The sequence below is a fragment of the Ceratotherium simum genome, chromosome 1 (assembly GCF_057802395.1).
Source record: "Ceratotherium simum simum isolate JZ-2026a chromosome 1, ASM5780239v1, whole genome shotgun sequence".
Classification (NCBI taxonomy): domain Eukaryota; kingdom Metazoa; phylum Chordata; class Mammalia; order Perissodactyla; family Rhinocerotidae; genus Ceratotherium; species Ceratotherium simum.
This window is the reverse complement of record NC_141900.1, coordinates 11429375-11444451: the sequence shown is the minus strand read 5'-3', so window position 1 is coordinate 11444451 and position 15077 is coordinate 11429375. Positions and strand designations below refer to the sequence as shown.

The following is a 15077-nucleotide window of genomic DNA, read 5'->3' as shown; positions in this document are numbered from 1 at the left end:
CCGCCTCAGCATGCCTTGATGAGCAGTGAGTACGTCCACACCCAGGATCTGAACCGGCAAACCCTGGGCCACGCACGGAAGTGGAATGCACGAATTTAAACAATATGCCACCGGGCCAGCCCCATAGGTATATTTTTTTAATTGATGTCATAATAGTTTATAATGTGAAATTTCAGTTGTACATTTGTCAGTCATCATATACATGTGCCCCTTTACCCCTTACACCCATCCTCCTACCCCTTCCCCTCTGGTAACCACTAATCTGTTCTCTTTGTCCATGTATTTGTTTATCTTCCACATATGAGTGAAATCATATGGTGTTTGTCTTTCTCTGTCTGGCTTATTTCCCTTAACATAATACCCTCAAGTTCCATCTGTGTTGTTGCAAATGGGATGATTTTGTCTTTTTTTATGTCTGAGTAGTATTCCATTGCATATATGTATATCTTTATCCAATCATCTTTATCCAGTCATCAGTCGATGGGCACTTGGGTTGCTTTCACATCTTGGCTATTGTGAATAATGCTGCAATGAACATATCGGTGCATAAGCCTCTTTGAATTGTTGATTTCCAGTTGTTTGGATAAATACCCAGTAGTGGAATAGCTGGGTCATATGGTATTTCGATTTTTAATTTTTGGAGAGATCTCTATACTGTTTTCCATAGAGGCTACACCAGTTTGCATTCCCACCAGCAGTGAATGAGGGTTCCCTTTTCTCCACAATTCCTTTCCAACATTTGTTATTTTTTGTCTTGGTGATTATAGCCATTCTAACAGGTGTAAGGTGATATCTTAGTGTAGTTTTGATTTGCATTTCCCTGATGATCAGTGATGTTGAACATCTTTTCACATGCCTGTTAGCCATCGTATATCTTCTTTGGAAAAATGTCTGTTCATATCCTCTCAGGCATAGGTATTTTTTAAAGCCACCTAGTAATTCTTGTGTGAGCCAATGTTGAGAACCACTGCTTTCCAGAGTGCTCATCACAGAGCGTCACCCCTCGACGCTGCAGGGTCCCTCTTGGACCTCCTCCTTTCCTGTCTGAGTTATGTCCACATGTAAAGGTTTCTGCAGGGAGAACTTATTGCTGCCGCACTCAAATGGAGAACTCTCCAATGGTAGGGTGGAGTCCTAAAGGCAAGACTGGAGATATGATCTGCCGTGTTATGCCATAATAAGGCTGAAAATAAACAATTACATTAAATAGTATAATAAAAAAGCTTGTTATAGGAAGGTAGAATTGGTGGTGAGTAATAGATTTTAGAATAATAGACTCAATATTGGGAAAGAGATGGCTGTGCCTCATTGATATGCATCTGGAAAGGAGGAGATCTTCATGGAGTCAGTGAGAAGCTGCGATATAACAGATGACTTTGTTTAGGAGGCAGGAGGCGGGACTATCCAGGATGTCAGCATGCTTAGGAAACAAGCAGCCCACCAAGCTGAGATTTTTTTTTTTTTTTTTTTTGCTGAGGAAGATTTACCCTGAGCTAACATTTGTTGCCAGTCTTCCTCTTTCTTTTGCTTGAGGAAGATTAGCCCTGAGCTAACATCTGTGCCAGTCTTCCTCTTATTTTGTATGTAGGATGCTGCCACAGCATGGCTTACCAAGCAGTGCGTCGGTGCGCGCCCGGGATCCAAACCGGCGAACCCCAGGCCGCCGCAGGAGAGCGCGCACTTAACCACTTGCGCCACCGGGCTGGGCCCCGCCAAGCTGAGATTTTAAGAGGACATGTATGAAAGATGAAAAGTGGGCTCATCTCCCAGGGCAGTCGCCACACATGGTGGGGACTTCTGTGAAGGCTTCAGGAACGTCATCTAGAAAAGATTATTAAAGGAATTTTTTGTGATCATTTAGAACTATTTTAGTTTTGCCCTTCTAACGTCCTGTGAGGTTGGGCTCATTTCTTCAGTGGGACCATAAGACTGGGATATCTCTGAGTTGACAGTGTGCTGTGTATCATGGAGACATTTGATAGTATCTCATCTGATGAGATAGGGAATTCCGGTCCAAATACATAGGCCAGTTAGGAGGATTTATAGCTCGTGTAATAGTTGTACCTATAAAATTATGATTAATAAAATATCAACATGAAAGGAAGATTTCTAATGGAATTCACCATTGGCTCCATCATCAATATTTTATCATTGATTTGAATGAAAATATGGAAAGTATGCTGTAGCAATCGTATTCACAAGTTGTGGGTAGAGAAGGTCTTGGATCCATTTCCTCTTTCTTTTTATTTTTCTTTTCTTAAAATTCACTTCCCCATTCTTTTTATCCAGGCAGTGAGCTGATCTGATTGATCGGCACCTAGGACAGCTGATTAGAAGACATCTAGAGAGGGCTCCTGCTCTCTCTGCTCCTGTGTACTCCTCCCTTTCCGTTTACACCCCTGGTCTTCTCTCTGTGACATTCCATGCAGCTAGGCCAGGACTTTGTGGGGTGGCCTTCTCTCTTTCTCTTCCTTTGATTTTCTTACTCCAGGCAGCCTGCTGAACTTTGAGAAGATCTCCGGTTTGGGATTACAGCTTTAGGGCATGCAAAGATTCTACTCTCTGTTCAGGCCCAAGCCTCGTTCCCCGCTTGAATGTCCTGGGGAGTTATTGGACACTGCCATGCTAAGTTGTCTGCAGTGGCATCATTACAGAGAGGAGAAGCAGAATCGGCTGGGTAGTATTCGGTATTCCTGGGTCCCAAAAAACTTGACTCAGATTCTTCATGTAAATGACAGAAAACTAGAAGGAATAGTGAATGCTTTGAGTGACAGAATGAGGCTCCAAAAGCTCCTGACGGGCTGAAATCATGGCCCAGATTTCATAAGTTTAAATTTTATTATGGATAACACTAAGATCCTATATTTAAAGTCCCCAAGCCCTACTGTTCCAGTATAGGAAGGGAAGAGGGAATTTACTGAGAAAATCTTAGTAGTTTTAGTTGACGGAAAGTTCATTATGATTCAGCTGTGTTATGGTTGCTAAAAATGTTAGTACCGTCTGCGGCTGCAGTAAGTGTGGCAAAGAGAGTGAACCCATCCTCTTGATGATGGGAAACCAAGATTGTACCCCAACTGGGCATGCTTTCCTAGAGAAGAGAAGGCTCAGGAAACCATGAGGACCTCTTCAGACGTGATAGGGCTGGCCTATTCTGCAGTGGCCCTGCAAGGTGGGAGTAGGACCAGTGGGAGCAGACGTGGCTTCTGCACAAGGAAGAAAGCGCTGTAACCCCAGAGGGCGTGCGCCTCAGGGATCCTGCAGCAGGGAGCGCACAGCCTCTGCGGAGGGAGGTTGAAAGGGCAAGTCAGTTACCGGATGCGGTCGGGGGTGGGTTCCTTGATACAAGGAAGGCGCAGAGCTCTTCAGGCTCTATGAGGATATTTGCCAAGGGCATTCAGTGGGCTGAGGATCAAGCTGATCTCTGCCCCATCCTCGCAGAGTTTCACTTTCCCATTGGAGTTATCTCCAGACCTTGTAGGGATATATTTAGTTTTTCCAAGAAGCCCAGTTTCTTACAGGTTACTTGAAGTTTTCTGATAACACTGAGTGTATTTCCTGATTCTAACCCAGGAAGCCGCCTTCAAGCATCTGCCATGTGCTTCCTTGCAGATGATCATGCAAGTAGTGTAAGAAGTGGGTTCAGATATCAGGATACATATGGTATATAACTGAGGAGACCAGTGCAACTGTCAAGCTAAGAAACTTGGATTGGACAGGGAAAAAATTGTTGTACTTGCAGATACTTAAAGGCAGAGGATGGTTTGCTGAGACTTAATCAGCAGGTGAGGGAAGGGATTGCCTTTTAAATGAAATGATGTTGACAGGAATTTACTTAAAACTCTACAGGTTTTTTTTTTTTTTTTTTTCAGTCATGTCCTGTTCTTTATTTAAGAACAAAAGTATTGAGCCCCCACAATCTCCCTTTCTAGACCTCCACCCTAAATACTTGACTCATGTTTTAGTTGCTCCACCAGATCCTGAGATGATTTTCCATGAATGAGTTTAATATAAATTACCATTTTACCCCACATGGAAAAGTTTACATATCAATGTTTGGCCATTTTTCTTTAATAGGAAGATTTCATGGCTTTATTAACATTGAACATTCCCTGACTTAGTATGTTGTCCTTTTCTACTCTTGAGATTTATTTGACTCAAAGGCATAGAATCAATGTGTCTGGTGGCCAGACCCCTTCCCTCCTGGACAGTGCTGGGTGTAATGTGCTAACTTCTTAGATTTCTAAAACTCCCAAAGGGGCCATCCTGTTATATTTGCCTTTAATTGCTGCTATGACACATTTATAACTCGTGGCAGATACACTTCCAGACATATGCTTCCTTTTATGTTATGCATCCTCAGGACCACATCACCTATCATTTACTGGGGGGAGAGGCCAGACACCCTGATTTTGTGTCTGTGATGTACTTATTACAAATTAACACCTGCTCAGAGTGGACCATCCCATTCTCTGACCTTGTCAGAAATCTATGTTTGGATCCTGGAATACAGTGAAGAATCTTTGGCTAACAGGAAGCAATTCCAGGGGCCCATTTCTGCTGATGTACATGCTGTTATCCCTCTTTTGAAGCAATTGTGTGTGTTTCATGTAATTACATATGTTGAGGAATGGATTTAGTTAAAAGTGATGTTTGTTCCTTTCTCCTGCAAGTCTGAGAATCTGACACACACAGTAGAACAGGAAGGAAAATTCTGTTCTATTGTCTCCATCCTGATTTGTTCTGCATCCAGCACAGTGAAGGTAACTGGCTTTGTTAGTCTTCTGCTGTCCTTTGGAACACCAGTGCTGTTTCAAGGCTTAGCTACTAGGAGCACAGACCTGGTACATCAGATGATGGCTCAGTGAGTATGATAGACTGCCTGCTAATGTTTACTACTTCTAATGAAGCTCAGTGTTACACTTAACATTCTTTTATAAATAACAGCTGTTTGAAATATCAGCCAGTATGTGCCTGGGGCCCCAATTTACCAGCAGGTTCATTAGAAGAAAGCAGCAGAGAGAAAGGTGGTAACACTGTCACCCCATGGGTAATCATATGCTCCTTCAAGTGGCTGGCACTCACCAGCATCCACATCTGGAGCCAGGCCAGGACTGCACATGAGCCACAAGGATGCTTGGAGTGAATGAGTCTGCAGCTATACAAGGGAGCATAAAGGATGCTCTGTTTTGAGAAAAGAAAGCAGATAATCAGTTGAGAATGTGTATTTGCTGCTGGTGTTCCGCATTTGGATCCTCCAAAGTGAGAGCTAGAGCACTTAGATGTTGAATCTTGCTAACAGAGAGTAATTTGAATTAGGAACTCAACATCATTATACTTGTAATCTTCGTTATCAGGCTGAGGGGTGTGTGTGTGTGTGTGTGTAGAATTCGAGACAAGAGGCTCTAAATGTCTAAAAGCTTGTAGAGATTTGTGTGCTTCTCTAACGTGGAAACAGGATGCTGCAGAGACTTAGGTTTCAAAGCAGAAAATGCTTCCTTATAAATGTGGCTCTGAAAAGGAAACATTTTAGCAAATTCAGCTTTTGAAAAATTATCCATTCACTAAATTTTTATCCCTATGCCTGCTTTCCTCTTTCATGTCAAGTGAAAGAGTTGGATGGACTCCAAGTACCTCTTCAGCCCTGGCTGTGCCTAGAGCTGAGGCAGTTCTAGTTTTAGTTAGGGGAAAAACTCAGAGGGAGAGACACAGGAAACATCATAGTGGCAAAGGCTGTAGAGCAATGGAGAAAAATGGTTCTGAGCCCAGAAGATCATAGTCTTGTTCCTTCTAAGTCACAGATACATGCCATCTCTGTTCTCTACCCTTCCACAGCCACCTCCTGTCCTCCTTCAGAGGCTATTTTTAAGTAGGTAGGTGAGCAGGGGGCATTCCCACTTGAGAGGGTCTTCATCAGAGTTGCCCCTTCTAGAATTTGATCATTGAAGGACATCTTTTTAGTATAATTAGGAGCAAAAATGCAGTAGCCAGTGTCACGCAGGCAGGAGTCATAGGGGGCCAGAAAGAGACCTAAGCCCAGCACTGTGGACAGCAGAAAGTGACCTTCTACTCAGGGGGCTTGGACCTGAAGCTGCCTAGAACCCACCAGGAGGATGAAAGCAGCTGATGCAGAAACAACAGAAACTTGAGCCTGTCCACTTTTGACTTGGGGTTTCCACAACAGTAACTTTGAAGAAACATGCGTTGTGCTGCAACCTAGTGCACACACATCTGTGTGGGGGCGTGACCAAAACATAAGTTTCACAAAACAATTCTTATATGTGATGGCCTCCAATTTTTTTTTAAATCTATTTTTACCTTTATAAAATATGTGTCACAAGCCAGTAACTTGATTTCACAGTCTGCTAATGGGTCACAGTAGTTGAAAAACATTGTTCTGCTGTATAACATTGTAGAAGTGTTGGTAGTTCTTTCCAAATTTACACCAAACTTTTACCTGAAGTCACATCTTGTTGTATTATTTCTGCCTTTTGTGATTAAGTTAGCAACTAATTGTAGAGAGTTCTTGACATAGAATGATATAGGCATTTCTGGAAATCTTTATGGTCAATATGTAGTTCCAAGTTAAACCACGAACCCCCTTCAGGCGTTATTAAAGAGTAGTTGCTGGATTCCTGCCTGTGGGCTTTGTCCCAGGGCCTCCTGCCATTTGCCAAAGGATTCTCTGCTTTTCTCATGTTGTCTCTGTTACCTGGTCTTGCCAAATTCCCACCAGTTCCCTCCCGCTTCCTCAGAGCTTGGTTTGCCCTCTGGGAATGGCTCCTGCCACGTTAAACTTCACCTTCCCCCTACACCTTCTCACCCCCTGTCACTTTCTTACATATCACCGCCCTGCTTCTCTTTGACTTTTCCAGTTGGTTCATTCTCGTGGGCTAAATGGTAATGGAGTCTCACACGGTCACTGTTAATAAGTACAGTCGCAACACACCACCGCTGTGATGCCTTCGTCCATAGCAGCTTGTAAAAGCAGGGCTAAGGAAGAAGAGGAAAACCAAGTGGGGACAGAGAAGGTGGCTCTTTGGCGACAAAAGACTCAGTATCGCCGAAGAGGTGGTGCCTGTGCAAAACGCTTTCCTGAAATGCTGGCCAAGTCCATTCTGGGCTTTAGCAGTGTGGGAGATCAAGATTTGGCCACCCTGAAATCTATCTCTTTACCTTGGTTGTTTTCTCTAGGGACATTTGACCTCCCCCACTAACTGCCTAAAGAATTTGACATGGTGGCTCCTTTCTGGAACAGATCTATCATGATGGCTGTAAAGATAACGTCGGGTAAATGTTACAATAGGAAAGGCACCAACAAGCCCCTCTTATCAGAAGTTCTGTCTCTCTGGCCACATTCTCTGGATGACCCTGCGAAGAGTTGCCAGACAATCATTTACATTTATAAGGGAAATCTCCATTTGTAAAGGTATCTCCCTCTCTGTTTGGAGAAGAGAAGGGGATGAGCTCATTTCTAGTGACTTATCAATGTGGAAGGTGAGGCCTTGGGCTGTATAGTAAACCTTACTCTTGTTTACTGTGCTTTAGTGGTAATCTCCTGTAACTGACTCCCCCCACCCCCAAAATCCTCCTTTGTCATTGGCTGAAAATGATATTTAAGACGAGAATTTCTGCTATTGTGTTGAGAAACGCAGTGTCCCTGCTTTCTCCCATGTATACATGTTATTAAACTTGGTATTATTTTCTCCTGCTAACCTGTCTTGTTGATTATTTGGCCAGCCAGAAGAACCTTAAGGGAAAGGGCAGAGGGAGATTCTCCCTCTTCCCCCGACAGCAGGCAGTGACCGGGGCTGACAGGAGGCACAATATCCCGAATGCCTTGTTTCCTGAGCTTATTTCAAACATGGGGCTGATGATACTTACCTTGTGTGTGGATGCTTTGTGTGCCAAAGGAGACAGTTGTGAAGCACTTGACCTGGTGTCTAGAACATAAGAAGTGCCCATAACCTGTAACCTTTGTTCTTATGAAATTAGTATTCTATTCCTATGTCACAAATTACTACAAAGTTAGCAGACTCAAACTACAGATATTTATTATCTTACGATTCCTGTACATCACGAGTCTGGGCACAGCGTCAATGGGTCCTTTGCTGTGGATCTCATAAGCTGAAATCAAGGGATTGGCTGGGCTTGGAGCTTGGGGTCCTCCTGCAGCTTCATTCAGGTTATTGGCAGAATTCAGTTCCTTGCAGTTGTAGGACTGAGGTCCCCATTTCCTTGCTGGCTGGCTGGGGGTTGCACCCAGCTCCTGGAGACTACCCTCAGTCCTAGCCATGTGGCCCTCTTACAACATGGCAGCTACTTCTTAAGAGAGAGCAGGAGAGCCCCCAGTCTGCTACGGCAGAGTCTTACACAACATATGTTCCATCATCATGGGGTGTTCCATAATCCATCCCATCATATTCATAGGACCCTCCACACTCAAGGGGAGGGTGTCATGCAGTGATGGTATGACACTAGGGGCGGGAATCTTGGGACCATCTTTGAATTCTGCCTACCACATTATCACATTTGTCATGAATCTAACATAATTGCTAAGGACTCTTGTCTTTGCAAAGTCACGATAGGAAACAGTCCCACCTCTTTTCGTTTACAATTAATTGTCTGAGCTCCACCTTCCCCAAAATCAGGAAGTCCTTTATCTCCCTTGAATGTCCGCCTCCCTCCGCACACACGCACACGCACACACACCCCCACACACACATACACAGGGACACACGCTGGTTACCCGAGACCATTGAGATTCTTGGGGAGGAGGGCGCTGAGGCGTTGCTGTGGACGATGCTCTGCAGCACATTAGCAGATGGTGCTGCTTGTGCAGTGCTAGTCCTTGCAGGTCCAGCCCCCGTCCAGATCCCCCCCAGCCCTGGACATTTGATTTTCTCTCACACTGTGTTCTTCACCATTCTTCTCCACAATGCACCTGCGGTGTCTGTGGAGCCAGGCCTGGAGGGGCCGGCGCTCCTGCCCAGCACTGAGGCTCCTGTGCCGGCCAGGTTGTTGCCAGGCAGGATTTCTGCATGGTCTCTGCTCAGACGTCACCTCAGTGAGTCATCCCTCAACACCCTGTTTAAAACTGTATTATCTACCCCCCACCCCCCTCCCCGTGCTCTCCACTACCAACTCCTGCTTTACTTTTCACCATAGTGGAATTTCTTGCCATCTAACACAATTCATATTTTTCTTCCCTATTGTTTGTCTCTCTCTATTCTAGAAAGAAAGCTCTTCCACAGCAAGGACTTCTATCTGGGTTTGTGTTGCTTCCCCCCAGGACCAGTGCAGAGCTGAGGTCCGAGTAGCACTCCGTGGCTTTTTGTTGGGTGCTGGTTATGAGAACCAGCAGCATTTTTAAGCACACATTTTAGTGCTCTGCTAGCTGTTGGTTGGTTAAAGCAAGTTAAATAGATTAGCTTATGTCACCTGCTTATGGGAGCATGTCATCAAAATCATAACAGTTTCTACCTAGCAGGTACAAGGTCATGTTCTTGGATTACGGGAAGACTGGATGTGCAAACATCTGTATCCCATAGGCAGTGTTGTGTGTGTGCGTGTGCATGCGTGCGTGTGTGGTGGTGGTGGTGCTCGTTGGGCAGGTGCTTGTCCTTGAAGTGGTAGAGGATTTAGCGGCAATTGTGTGCTGGGTGTTGAAACAGACAGAAGCAGCCCCAGGAGCCGGGTGAGGAGAAGCAGCATTGGCACTCGGCTCTGCTGAGTTCCCCTGTAACTCATAACTCTCCCTCTTAGCCGGTAACTCACCATCTTAACTAATATTTTCTAGGGATCTATTATCTACATGTTTTTCTACGTAAAACAAATCAATTTGTACTGGAAATATTTAGAAATTCAATGTCTAAGATCTTGGATCAAATCGTGTATTTCTCCCAACTACTTTTTTTTAAAGAAGAAAATTGGTAGGACTCTAGATCACAATTATATGATCATTTAATATTATTGAAAAACAGTGCACCTCTCCCCCTTCCCCCTAATCCACTGCCACTTGGACTCAGATCACTATAGTGAAACTTTCTCTGTAAATACCAGAGTGCAGACCTGGAGGGCATGAGCTTTCATAGCAGTCTCTGCTTTCAAAAAAAAAGGGCGAGGGGTGGGCGATTGGAGAAGGGAAGGACTATTGAAGGAGGCCCGAGGTGACCCCCTGGGACCCGCACTGGGTTCTATCCTCAGCGAGGGCCTTTCTCAGGCAGTGCTTCTGGGGAAGGAATGGCCCTGGGCACATCCATGAGAGCCTGTGCCCTGCCCAGCGCCAAGCCTCAGGCATGGGTGGGGGTGGGGGTGAGAGCAGTAGCCGTCCTTGTTGAAACTTCTATAAGGATTATGACCTTAAAACTTGGAGCAGCACTCTGAAGGGGTCCTGCCCTCCCACATATTTTGCTTATGGGGAAACTGAGGCTCACAGAGGTTGAATAACTTGCCAGAAGTCCCACAGCTAGTAAGTGGCAAGACCAGGACTAAGCCTCCTAATTTGTCTGACTCCATAACCTCTGCTTTTAGCCTCACTGGACTTGTCAGTGCACTGTTCCCATCTTCTGAGCATCGTCGGGGCAACTGAGACCTGAGCAGGATCTGCAGCACGTTAATGTGGTCTCTGGTCCAGCTTCCTTCTGGTCGCACAGGTGGCAGGTGATATGCTGGTCTTTGGTGATGGTGCCTCCCCAGAAGGAAACCATTGTGATTCGGCACATAGGAATGTGTAGTAAACAGAGTGCTTTGAATTAATTACACTGACCGCATCCATGTCAGCACCTTCCGTTTGGGCTATCAGACTGACAGTAGTCAGCTCTGCTAGTTTCGTGAAATGCAGTGGTGGCAGTTCTGTCTTTGCACTGAATCTGCCTGGACCTCAGGACTGGTCCACCCTTCCTTCTGACCCAAGATGCTGACCAGCCTGTGTCCCTCTCTCCTACAGATGCCGCCCCTATGAGGACTGCTGTGGCTCCAGGTGCTGCGTGCGTGCCCTCTCAATACAGAGGCTGTGGTATTTTTGGTAGGTCACACTCCTCCTGGTCTCAGGTGCCTTGCTCCAACCCCCACCCCCAGGGGTTCTGTCCACAGTCAGTGTTGTCACAGCTGCAGTGTCATCACCCTCAGCTGGGGTCATGGTCTCTGGGACAGCCTCAGTCAAGAAAGCAAGTACGTTTGGGTTCGCTTCTGACAAGCAGTTCTGCACACAGAGTTTGCAGGAAGTTTGTTCCTATTTTCACCAGATTGTGGCTGGGGAGGAGGAGTTCTTCTTTTGGAAGTGGGCTGGACGACAGCCTCATCCTTCAGCAGCTCCTTTGCGAGTTTCTGAAATGGAGCTGAGGCCAATTGTCTCAAAGAATCAGAGAATCAGCAAATCTTTTTTTTTTTTTTTTTTTGTGAGGAAGATCAGCCCTGAGCTAACATCCGTGCTAATCCTCCTCTTTTAGCTGAGGAAGACCGGCTCTGAGCTAACATCTATTGCCAATCCTCCTCCTTTTTTTGTTTCCCCCCAAAGCCCCAGTAGATAGTTGTATGTCATAGATGCACGAGAATCAGCAAATCTTGTGATAAAGTTTCTGCACCTGGAAATCTTGCCCATTCACCTGGTGTCAGCTGAATCCTAACTTCCAAGACAGACAGACAGCCTGCATCCTTATCCATCTTCCAACTCTGCTGAGGGAACTTGGAAGAGCTGTCTGAAGTCTATAAAAATTGCACCTTGAAAGGGAACAAGGGAGTGATGCTGACAGAGCATCCTAGAAGGATGGGGGTGCAGAGTTTCCATTAACAAGAAGAACCTCTTGTAGATTGCCATCCTCAGCAGATGCCCATTTGGAGGTGTGTCTGAGAATTTATTTGACTGTGTAGATAAGAGAGATAGCTTCCGGTGTCAGGGATGGCAGAGCATGTTTGCTAAAGGATTTGCCTAAGACTGAAAGACATTTCCTGTGCCCACCTACCCTCTCCTCTGCTCCACTGCAGTGGTAATGTCATTGAGGAAAACTCCACAGAAGGTTAAGACTTCACTAGCTTCAAGACTTAAGCTTATTTATGACTTTAAGATTCTGATGTTACTGACTTCTAAAGACTTTAAGACCTTTACTTTAAGACCATTACAACAGCCACTTGAATTATTTTATGATGCTTTGTCTTTCTCCCCTAACAACTGTTCCCAATATTTGATTAGGGAAACCACCAATAAATGGGATTCCGTGTGTCACATTTTCTTTAATAGGAAAGCACCTTTCATTGTCACCATCACAACCTCCCTGGTGGGGCATTGACCATGTGAGGGCTAGACTCACCTGTCACATGGGGCCCTGGCCTGGCCTCCCTTAGAGCTGGCTCAGGCACTCCTGTCTCTATGTCACTGCTTCTGGCGATCCCTCCTGAACAATGGCCTGTTGGTGCTGGCTTCTCTCCACTTCATAGTTGCTAGTGCCTAAAACTGTAATAGAAGGTGAATTTTTTTTTAGCCTAAGATTTTCCATATGTGAACACCTCTGTGCACATTTCAAGGTGGAGGAGACTGGTACCAAAGCGAGGAGAGGAAGACAGGAGGGACATGGCTTTTCAGAGCTTTGCCTGGCTTCTTGCATGCGTCTGCTTAGAATTTTCCTCCATGGGACCTTGTGATAGGAGGAGGCAGAACTGTCCAGGGCATGAATTTCAAAAGATTCAGAAGTATGTCACGTTGGCCTGAAGCACCAGATGAATGATGAGGTTGTGGATGTGCTTCTAAAAAATGAAAAAGCTTGTAAAAGTTCAGGTATTATGTGATTAAAAAGAAAAAAAATTGAGAGTCCAGGAGAACTATGGGGGCCTGGCAGCTAGAGCAGCTTGCATTGGTCTTCCCAGGAAGCTTTACCTGAGCTGACAGCCAGTTGCTTTTGAGCTGTTGAGCAAGGTCACCTGTCAGAGGCTGAGCAACCCGATGAGTTAGTGGGATCCCTACAGAGAGACGTCTCGTGAGTGCCATTGAGTGAGGGCAGGTCTTGCAAGGTCGGAGTGCCAGATGCTAGAAGATTTGGTTGAGTTATTAGAGTCGAGATTCTGACACCAGGTTCTAAACTGGGGACACAGCCAGAGAACACCTTGGGATGTGAGTCTGTGGTGTCCCTGCTGAAGTGAAAGGATGCTTAGTTTCTGCTCCATGCATTCCTTTTCTCAGTAAACATTAAGTGTCTAGTATGCAGCAGGGTCCCAGAAGAGGCCCTTCTGGCAGTCAGCCTCTTAGAAGAGACAGATGTCTAAATAGGTGACTACACACTACACAGCTTTAAACCAGTGCTCTGGAAACAGAGCATGGAGCCTCTGATAGCAGAAAAGTTGGGAAGAGCTGCAAAGCTTCTGTCTGGATTTCAGAGAGTGCATTCCATGCAAAGGGACCAGCACATTGCAGGGATAGGGATGTAAGAATGGAGCTGGTGAGAGACACCAGCTGGGAAACTCATATGGTGCGCAGGTGTCTGAGGAGGAGGTACGGAGGGTGGAGCTGGATATGGAGGGAAGGAAGGACTGCTCTCCAACCCGCTCCCACCTGACTTTTGAGGACTTCTGTCTCTTCACCGTAAGATAGGTTTTTGGAGGAGAACGGTTTCAGAAGTCCCTGCCAGCTCTGAAATCTTGAGTAATCTTTAACCAAGCAGGTCTGAACAAAACCATCAGGATTAGAACAGGTAGGCCAGTGGCACCCTGGAGGGGAACTGGGAAGCGCACTATGATGAAACAAAGGCCGGCACAGTCAGCACTGTACGTGAGCCCTGCTGCCAGGCGCTCCCACCAGGAGGTCTGGGCTGGAGTCCGGGCACCTGGTCTGCATAACAGATCCACCGTGCCTGGGGTGTGCATTCAGAGTTGAGAACTGCTGTACCTAGTGCCAGGGAGGGCAGAAGGGAACTGAAAAAACGAATTGAATTGAAGAAACCAGATTACTTTTAATGACAGAAAAGGCACAGACTTCCTCTCTTAATCCCTAGAAAGCTCCACAAACCTGCTCAGCAAGTAGGACATCTAGGGAACAGTCACCCTGTAGCTCACAGCACTTACATTACTACTGCTTCCCTGATTGCTATCTGCTGCCTCTCTTTCTTGTTCCTATAAGCACATTCCTCTGCCCCCTTGTCAGTTTGTCTTTTTTTTTTTTTAAAGGTTTTATTTATTTATTTATTTTCCCCCCAAAGCCCCAGTAGATAGTTGCATGTCATAGCTGCACATCCTTCTAGTTGCTGTATGTGGGATGTGGCCTCAGCACGGGGGGAGAAGCGGTGCGTCGGTGCACGCCCGGGATCCAAACCCGGGCCGCCAGCAGCGGAGCACGCGCACTTAACTGCTAAGCCACGGGGCTGACCCTGTCAGTTTGTCTCTTAAAATAGGTTCTTCTCAGACTAATATTTCAATAGGGAATGAATCTGATGATTATTGATACCCAAGCCAGTAGTTGGTCTCCTGCCATGTGACTTTGTTCTGTTCTTGCCTTCTACTTACTTGCTCTCCGTCAGTCTAAGGGGGGAGGTGCAATATCATTTTTATTTGTCTAGGGGGAAAAAAAAATATGCTCCATTTGACACTGTAACCAACATTTTGGCTTATCTCATGGAAGAGACCAAGACCTCAGATGGCTTCTGTATTTTCAATCCAGGGAGCCTGGGCTCTTGCAAGTGAGCAGTAGTAGTATTTGAGAAGGTAAACCCTTCTGTACATTGAGCCTCTCCATGCTTTGTATTTCTGCTGAGATATTTACAGTTGGACCCCGTGTTGAATGTAAGATTATCATTGAGTCCACCCAAGGGAAATTAGTTTTAAGAGATGAAACAGTTCCCTTTGTGATTCCAGCTCCCTGACATTGCCAGGCCCCTGCACAGTTTGGGTTCTAGCTCCCCAAGACTGTACCCCTCTGACCCTCCCCACCTGCAGCCACAGCCGCCCTCACCAGGCTTCTCGCTCCCCCGCCCTCCCTGCTGGGACACCCGTGCTCTTCTCTGCACCAGAAGGCTCCTTCCCTCCCCTTCAGCTTGTCTCTTTCTTTCCATCCTTCCGGACTCAGCTCAGATGTTGCTTTGAAGGAAAAGAAGCTT

The 15077-nt window shown here is 45.8% G+C and overlaps 1 protein-coding gene across 4 annotated transcripts in view; it reads left to right on the top strand.

Annotated features, from left to right (window-relative positions):
- VOPP1 (VOPP1 WW domain binding protein) overlaps positions 1-15077 on the top strand; it is a 137917-nt gene that overhangs the window by 73255 nt on the left and 49585 nt on the right. For all 4 annotated transcript variants that reach the window (XM_087434243.1, XM_087434174.1, XM_014793666.2 and 1 more), the window contains exon 3: positions 10946-11023. In XM_087434243.1, coding sequence (XP_087290369.1) covers positions 10946-11023 — 78 coding nt within the window. The remainder of the gene's footprint in view (positions 1-10945; positions 11024-15077) is intronic.